This window comes from Gekko japonicus, unplaced genomic scaffold, assembly GCF_001447785.1.
Source record: "Gekko japonicus isolate JY-2015 unplaced genomic scaffold, Gekko_japonicus_V1.1 scaffold6105, whole genome shotgun sequence".
Classification (NCBI taxonomy): domain Eukaryota; kingdom Metazoa; phylum Chordata; class Lepidosauria; order Squamata; family Gekkonidae; genus Gekko; species Gekko japonicus.
Genome location: NW_015175556.1, coordinates 5666 through 14789, shown reverse-complemented (window position 1 = coordinate 14789; position 9124 = coordinate 5666). Strand labels below are relative to the sequence as shown.

The 9124-nt window shown below is 47.9% G+C and overlaps 1 protein-coding gene across 1 annotated transcript in view; it reads left to right on the top strand.

Moving 5' to 3' along the window:
- Window positions 1–6482, top strand: part of LOC107122899 (zinc finger protein OZF-like) — an 8763-nt gene extending 2281 nt beyond the window's left edge. The window contains exons 2-3 of the mRNA XM_015426038.1: window positions 3007–3086; window positions 5240–6482. Coding sequence (XP_015281524.1) covers window positions 3007–3086; window positions 5240–6482 — 1323 coding nt within the window. The remainder of the gene's footprint in view (window positions 1–3006; window positions 3087–5239) is intronic.
- The last annotated feature ends 2642 nt before the right edge of the window (window positions 6483–9124 follow it).

Genomic DNA, 9124 nt, shown 5'->3' with positions numbered 1-9124 from the left:
TTCTTCTTCTTCTTCTTCTTGTTCTTCTTCTTCTTCTTCTTGTTCTTCTTCTTCTTCTTCTTCTTCTTGTCCCTGGTTACAAAAGCTGTTTTCAGTTGGCCTTTCAGATCCATGGCCACCTGCCACTACTCTTTTGTCAGATCTGTGGTGGAAATGAAGTGGGCTGTCCCCAGGTAACGTGGTTTTCTTCGTTGACTTCAAAGGTCTGACTGACCGACCCTGTCACTGAAATATGATTTGGCTTTTAGCCCAGCCGTAGAACCTGAGGGAAGAATCGGGGTCCCTCTTGATTTGAGTCCATTTAAATGGCACCGGAGCCGATGTAGAAGTCAAATAGATCAGAGGATTTTATTAATATTCAGGGAAAGGTCAAGTGAAATTAGGAGTTGTAAATCACTGGTTGTACAATCACTGGATGTACAGACTGTGGTTCTTCACACAGGCTAAAGAGGGTTATTGAAGCTTATTTTCTTAGTTAATTAGATCGTAATTAGAGATGTAAAATTTCAGAAATTTTGAAGCTCGGAAATAAATCTGGGTTTTCCCCCCAGTTTTTTTTGGGGGGGGAAACTGAAATTTTGGAAAAATTGGAAAAAAAACCCTACATTAGCACTTCTTTTTTCTTTTCCAGATTGAAAGTCATTCTGTTACTCTAGGAACATAAAATATGACTATGGACATTTTTACTTGGCATGAAATTATCACAACTAGCATATTAAAAATATAGCGTATCCAAACAATTACAAACAGAATACCCACTCACATGCAAAAACAAAACGGAAACCTTTTTCTTTTCTTGTGACAATAGCACCTCCTAAAGGAAGAAATGAATCTTGTTCTTGCATTGGAGAGTTCAGTTTGTAACCTAGGGCTTGCTTGTCCTCAGTGCACATGCTGGGGATTATTAGGAAGGGCATTGAAAACAGATCAGCCAATATCATAATGCCCCTCTATAAATCAATGGTGCGACCTCATTTGGAATACTGTGTGCAGTTCTGGTCACCACACCTTAAAAAGGATATTATACCTTTGGAAAAAGTGCAGAAAAGGGCAACTCGAATGATAAAAGGGTTGGAACACTTTCCCTATGAGGAAAGGCGCTTAGGGCTCTTTAGCTTGGAGAAACGACGACTGAGGGGTGACATGATCGAGGTTTATAAGATTATGCATGGGAAAGAGCAGGTAGAGAAAGAGGTACTTTTCTCCCTTTCTCACAATACAAGAACCCGTGGGCATTCCATGAAACTGCAGAGCGGTCTGTTAGAACGGATAAGAGGAAGTCCTTCTTCACCCAAAGAGTGATGAACACATGGAATTCACTGCCACAGGAGGTGGTGGTGGCTACAAGCATGGACGGCTTCAAAAGGGAATTAGATAAGCATATGGAGCAGAGGTCCATCAGTGGCTATTAGCCACAAGGTATAGATAGGGGCTCTGGGGCAAGTGATGCTCTGTCTTCTTGGTGCTTGGGGGGGGGGTCAACAGTGGGAGGGCTTCTAATGTCCTGGCCCCACTGGTGGACCTCCTGATGGCCCCTGGTGTTTCTGGCCACTGTGTGACACAGAGAGTTGGACTGGATGGGCCTTTGGCCTGATCCAACATTGGCTTCTCTTATGTTCTTATGTTCACTGCCGGACCTCCTGATGGCCCCTGGTATTTTTGGCCACTGTGTGACACAGAGAGTTGGACTGGATGGGCCTTTGGCCTGATCCAGCATTGGCGTCTCTTATGTTCTTATGGGTACTATTTCTTCTCTTAGCTGGCCAATGGGAGTCCTTGGAGCAGCCTGGCCCCCAGAGCTCTCCATTCCTGGGAAGACTGAACGCTTCACCTCCTCGTACCCTGATAGTGCTGCCCTTTGAAGCTTGTTTTAAGGACTGTCCATCACGGATGGGTAGAGAGTTCAGGTCCAGAAAAGAATTAAATACTCCTCCACACAACACAGAGTGAATTTACGGCACTCCGCATCCGCTGTGATGCCTCTAAAAGGGGGGGCGAACTCACAGAGGGCAATTCCTCCCATTTATTTAAATATGAACATCTCACCTTCTTTCCATAAGAGAAACTTGAAGTGACTCAAAAGAGAAAAGGTGGACAAACTTCAGCTTAGCTCTTCAGCCTGGTGAATCGAGGGCGCCTCCACCTTCTGGGGCAGCAGAGCTCTGGGAACCAGTTCCTAGAGGGGCCAATAATCATGGGGAAAATTGGCTCCTCTGCCCGCGCTTATAGGGGCATCCAGTGGGCCACTCTGGGGAAATGGTTGCTGGAGTAGGGATGGCGAGCGGTGGCAACGGCACCCCAGGGGGCTCCCCAAAGCGCTTCATGTTGCGGTTGCGTCTGGCTGAAAACTTGTGATGTTAGCATGACAACCGACTTCGAGTCTCCAGATGTGCTCCAGTCACATCTGGGCCAAATGGGATGGTGATGTGTTGTGCAATGTCATTTCCACACACCCCTCTCTCTCCTCCACCAAATCCGAACACAGGACTCAGAGACATCTGAGCTTCCGTGGCAGCCTCTACAATCCCTTAGACTCACAGGGACCTGGTGCTTCGCTTCTGCCTCTCCCAGATTTCGGTAAAAAGTGTTTAGGAAATGTGTTGAGTGTACACAGGGTGAGGTTTCACAACCCTGGGAAGGGGGTGTGTAAAGCAGGGGACAAGCAAGAAACACCCTTCATTCCTGATTTGTCTCTGGAACAGGCAGTGAAGAGATGCTGTTGAGCCGTCATCTTCTCAGAGGTGTGGAAACGGCTGCCATACCGCCAGTCCAGGTAGGTGAGATGAGCCGGGGGGGGGGGACAACCAGGGTCCCTCCTCCTTTCTCGGGGGGGGGGCTTCTGCTCCTGCAGTCTCTACAAGGTGTCCGGCTGAGAGATCCTCTGATCGCCGTTCCCTTGACCCCCATCCCAAGCCTTACATCCTGTCCCTTCCCTGACTACTCCCTTCCCGTGTGCCATCTCTGCCTGGTGTGATCTCTGACGAGGGAATCTGCTCTTTCTTTCAGGGCCCCTTTTCCTTTGAGGAGGTGGCCGTGTATTTCTCCGCAGCAGAATTGGCCCTGCTGGATCTGGAACAAAGAGTTCTGTACTGGGAAGTCATGCTGGAGAACTATGGGAATGTGGCCTTTCTGGGTAAGGATCTTTCCTCGGTGCCAAAGGTGCAAATTGCTACCACTGTGATGAGACATGAATCAAAATATTGCATAGCAGTACACCATTTTGAGGCCTGTCCCGCTACTTGCAGTGGGGCTGTGGCTCACTGGCAGAGCATCTGCTTGGCATGCAGAAGGTCCCAGGTTCAAACCCTGGCAGCATCTCCGGTTAAAAGAGTCAGGTAGGAGGTGGTGTGAAAGACCTCTGCATGAGCCCCTGGAGGACTGCCGCTGCACTGAGTAGACAATACTGACTTCAATGGAACAAGGGCCCGATTCAGTAGGAGGCAGCTTCCTGTGTTGTTCATGTGTGTGTCCTTGCCCAGGGGCAACTGCGGCCAGAGTTGTGCCCATCACCCAAGCCTGAGAAGGTGTCTCCTGGCCTGAGGCAAAGATGGGGATGAGAGGCCCTCAGAAAGACTCGGGAAGGGGCCAGATCCTCATTTCTCTGTTCCCTACCTTTACAACACACCCTTCCCCCTGGATGGGATTAGAGACATCCACTCTGCCTGTGACCTGGAGGCGATCCTGTCAAGGACCGAAGCCCCTGGGTCCCCCTGGGTCACTATTCTTTGTTCCTGAGAGCACTACCCTGTTCAGTGGGTTCACAAAGAGACTGCATACAAGATAAGTAGACCACTTTTAAAAATATATAAAGGTTTATTAAGGATTTGAAAATAAGACATTCTCTAAACAGCACAGTTTCTGCAGCTCAGCAACAGAAAGACAAGAAAAGCTAACTGTTCTATCTAATACGGGAAATACTTGGCATTAAATGGCACCTCTTGTTGCGGCATAAGAATCCAAGCCCTAGCCAAAGTTACTCTACAGAAAACTATTCATTGGGATGAAGGAAGAAAATATCAAGGTGCATTAGCTAGGCATGAGCATAAAGTTAGCCTGGCTCCCCCTCTGGTCTATGCCTGTATGATACTTTCTATCTCTCTAGGGTCAGGTGGTCCTAATGACCCTAACGAGGGTCCTCCTTGATGGAATTTTCCAGAGTCTATCAGCACCCTCCTGATCCCCCCCCCTCCTGGTTGCACCACTGGACGCAGGTTCTCATGATTAACCAGTGACCACATTCTGGAGTCTGGCCTTTAAAAATATAAGGATGTCAGCTGCAGGAAGACTCAAATAACAAAAACCCTGCAAGGCAGACCAGGCCACTTAGTAATCACATTCACCCCTTGGGGGAACTAGGGTGTTTTGCCTCACAGATCCATTCCCCTTATACTTGTTGGGATTGTGGGTTTTGGTCTTGACCATGGTTCTGTCCATAAAAGAATGATCTCCCACTCTGTCTCTCTCTCCCCCCCCCAAAAAAAGAAGCCAAAAGTATAACAGAGGCTACGGTGGAGACAGACAATGGCCTTGAATCCAAAGAAAGGCTGGAGAGTTCCTCAGGAGGACCCCAAGAGCATATTTCCTTCCCAAATGAGCGGGCTGAGAGTGAGTATCCTCCACGGTTATGTCAAGGGAAACAGGCAAGGAATGGCAATAGGGGATTTCTGATTCACTTCTGAGCAACATTTGGTTTGGTACAATCGTACCGCCTACTGAGTAAGGAGGGAGGGAGGCCTTCTGGGGGCCTGAAATCTGGACCCTCAAAACCTCCTTCTGGGTAAGAGCTCAGCTATGGCTCTTGAGGAGCTAAGGTATCCTTAAATACTAGATATTCTGGGGAAAGGTGGAGGGGTGGTTAAGATCAGCCAAGCTGGATGAGGCCAAAGGGCCGTCAGTCCTTTCTTACTGCAGTCACATGGATGTCTTTCAATCCTACCAGCCCTCCCAGGTACTAACAGACTCTCTCTATTTCAGCAGAGGGTGATCAAAGGAATGAGGAGGGTGAGGAACTCTGTCTGCAATTGCCAGATAGAGTTAAAAATGAAGACTTGAAAGAAAATGTCAGGAATCATGGCAGACCTAAGAGAAAGAAAGGCAACCATACGGTTGAGAAGATTGATGGAAGAAAGGGTAGTATCCATTTTCCAAAGTGCAAAATAATGAAGGCAAGTAAATCCATTCAGTGTGAAAAGTACTTCAGAAATACATCACAGCTCCTTGTGCATCAAAGCATCTGCAGAGAGGAGAAACCTTTTGCATGTTCAGAGGGTGGAAACAGTTTCAGGTTTGGTGGCAGTCTTCAGCAGCACCAAAGAACCCATACAGGGGAGAAACCTTTTGAATGCTCAGAGTGTGGAACGAAATTCAGTCAGAGTTGCGATCTTCAGGAGCACCAGAGAACCCACACAGGGGAGAAACCTTTTGAATGTTCAGAGTGTGGAAAGAGATTCAGTAGGAGTTGCAATCTTCAGGAGCACCAAAGAACCCACACAGGAGAGAAACCTTTTAAATGTTTAGTGTGTGGAAAGAAATTCAGTCGGAGTGGACACCTTCAAGTGCATCAGAGAACCCATACAGGGGAGAAACCTTTTGAATGCTCAGAGTGTGGAAAGACATTCAGCACGAGTGACCATCTTAAACGGCATAAAAACACACACACAGGGGAGCAACCTTTTGAATGCTCAGAATGCGGAAAGAGGTTTAGTACAACTGGTAATCTTATGCTGCATGAAAGGACCCACACAGGGGAGAAACCTTTTGAATGCTCAGAGTGCGGAAAGAGATTCTGTAAAACTGGTAGCCTTCAACGGCACCAAAGAACCCACACAGGGGAGAAACCTTTTGAATGCTCACAGTGTGGAAAGAAATTCAGTCAGATTAGCAATCTTCAAAAGCATCAGAGAACCCATACAGGGGAGAAACCTTTTGAATGTTCAGAGTGCGGAAAGAGATTCAGTAAAAGTGATAGTCTTCCAGGGCACCAAAGAACCCACACAGGGGAGAGACCTTTTGAATGCTCAGAGTGTGGAAAGAGATTCAGTCACAGCAGCACTCTTCAAGTGCATCAAAGAACCCACACAGGGGAGAAACCTTTTGAATGCTCAGAGTGTGGAAAGAGATTCAGTAAAAGCAGTAGTCTTCAAGAGCACCGAAGAACCCACACAGGGGAGAAACCTTTTGAATGCTCAGATTGTGGAAAGAGATTCAGTAAAAGTGGTAGTCTTCCAGGGCACCGAAGAATCCACACAGGGGAGAAACCTTTTGAATGTTCAGAGTGTGGAAAGAAATTCAGTCTGCGTTCCAGCCTTCAAAAGCATCAACGAACCCACACAGGGGAGAAGCTTTTTGAATGCTCAGAGTGTGGAACGAGATTCATTGACAGTGGCGCTCTTCAGAAGCACAAAAGAACCCACACAGGGAGTCAGCCAGAGTGGCAATCTTCAGAATCATCAGATAACCCACACAAGGGAGAATCTTTTTGAATGAGAAACCTTTTGAATTTTTTTCCTTGATTCCAGTGCGGCTTTTCATAAGGTTCCACATAATATTCTTGTTGACATGGTGGTAAAATGTGGTTTGGATCCTATGACGGTTAGGTGGATCTGTAACTGGTTGACAGATTGCACCCAAAGAGTGATTCTTAATGGTGCCTCATCCTCTTGGGGAGGAGTGACAAGTGGAGTACCTCAAGGATCTGTCCTGGGAGGACCTGTTTTGTTCAATGTCTTTAACAATGATTTGGATGAAGGAATAGAGGGAGTGTTTATTAAATTTGCAGATGATGCTAAATTGTGAGGGGTAGCAAATATGGTAGAATACATAGTCAGGGTACAGGATGACCTTGACAGGCTGGATGCAGTTCATCTGGCCCCGAGGACTTAGTTTCATCTAAAGAAACTAGGTGTTTATGTACTACCCCTGTGCTGATCCTAGGCAGCAACTCCCTTTTCTTTGTCATATTGAGCACTGTTTCCCTCGCAAGAGAAGACTGAGGAAAAGGAGGAATTGAGCAGTTCTGCCCTCTCTTCACCACCTGTTACAATTTCACTTTCCTGTCCTCACAATGTGTCTACCATGTCCTTGCTCTTTTTCTAACTTTGAACATGAAAAGAACCCTTTTTTGTTGTTTTTAGCATCTCTCGCTAGCCTAAGCTCATACTCAGATTTAGCTTTTTTAACACTCTCCCTACAAGCCCTGGTTATTTGTTTCTATTCATCCTTGGTTATAAGGCCCTCCTTCCATTTCCTAAAAGCATCTTTTTTTACTTCTCAAATCGTTAGAAAGTTGCTTCTGGAGCCACCTTGGCTTCTTTAGGCCCCTTCTCATTTTTTAATTTATTAATCTCATTTGTACCCCGCCCTCCCCACAATGCGGGCTCAGGGTGGCTAACAATCAAGCGTAAATACAATTATAAGACATAAAATCATCTAAAAACGATTCCTAGCTAGCACGATTCCATTATAGCCAATAGAAATTAATAAAGTGCTGGTGATGGTTATTTTAGTTATTCAAGATGGCTGACTCTCACGGTGTACTTTCAGAGGTCTAGGCGTCATTCTGCTCCTTATCTTCCTGTGGCACAGGTTAGATGTCAGAGTTAAGGGCCAGGGCTCCTCCGGAAGCTCATTCCACCAGGATGGGACCGCCACCGAGAAAGCCCTGGCCCTGGTGGTAGCGAGCCTGGCCTCTTTGGGGTCTGGGAGGGCCAGTTGGTTTTGAGACCTCGACTGTAGTGGTCTCTGAGGCAAATATGGGGAAAGGCAGTCCCGCAGGTAGGTCGGACCCTGGCCATATAGGTAAGAACCAGAAGCGAATTCGGTATGCTATTGGCAGCCGGTGCAACATCCTCAGCATAGGCTGGATGTGCTCCCACTTGGGGACACCCATCAGAAGCCTGGCTGCAGCATTCTGCACCAGCTGCAGCCATTGTTCCCTCTAAGCTGAGTTAGTGTGAGCTAGTTCACTGTTTTTTAGCCTCTGGCTCACACATTTTTTTTTAGGTCAGGAAGGATGGCTCAAGAGCAAACTAATTTCTGCAGCAGCCAAATTACTTGCTCACAAATTTATTGCCAGTAGCTCACAAAGTAGAATTTTTGCTCACAGGACTCCACAGGACTTAGAGGGAACATTGGCTGCAGCCTCCGAATCTGTGCCAAGGGCAGCCCCATGTACAGAGCGTTACAGAAGTCTAATCTCGAGGTGACCATCGCATGGATCACTGTTGCTTAGGTCGGCGCGGTCGAGAAAGGGAAGGGAACCAACTGCTGATCAGCCGGAGATGGTTAAAGGCCGACCTGGCAGTGGCTGCTAGCTGGGTCTCCATTGTTAAGGAGGTTTCCAGGAGCACTCCCAAACTCCTAACCTCTGGCACTGGCACCAATGCTCCCTCTAAGCTGTAGAGCCTTGTGAGCAAAAATTCTACTTTGTGAGCTACTGGCACTAAATTTGTGAGCGAGCGATTTGGCCACTGCATAAATTAGTTTGCTCTGGAGCCCTCCTTCCTGAGCTTAGAGGGAACACTGAATGGCACCCCACCGAAGGTTGGGTGTGGGATCCCTACCCCCGAACCGCCCCGACTCAAGCACAGAACCTCCGTCTTCATCGGATTCAGTTTCAGCTGACTCCACCTAAGCCAACCAGCCACGGCTTGTAGAGCCCAGTCAATATCTTCCGGTCTGGAGTCGGACCAGCCGCCCAACATCAGATAGAGCTGGGTGTCATCAGCGTACTGATGGCACCGCAGCCCGTGCCTCGGGGACAGCACTGCCCCTTGAGGCACTTGACAGTCCAGTGGGTGCTTTTTGGACTGTTGTTCCCCTAGCGCCATCCCTTTGTCCCCGACAGTGCATCACTTGCCCCAGACTGGGAGTTCTCAGTCTGGGGCAAGGGATGCTCTGTCTTCTTGGTGCTTGGGGGGGGGGCAACAGTGGGAGGGCTTCTAGTGTCCTGGACCCACTGGTGGACCTCCTGATGGCACCTGGTATTTTTGGCCACTGTGTGACACAGAGTGTTGGACTGGAGGGGCCATTAGCCTGACCCAACATTGGCTTCTCTCATGTTCTTAGACTGGGGCAAGTGATGGTCTGTCTTCTTGGTGCTTGGGGGGGGGGCAACAGTGGGAGG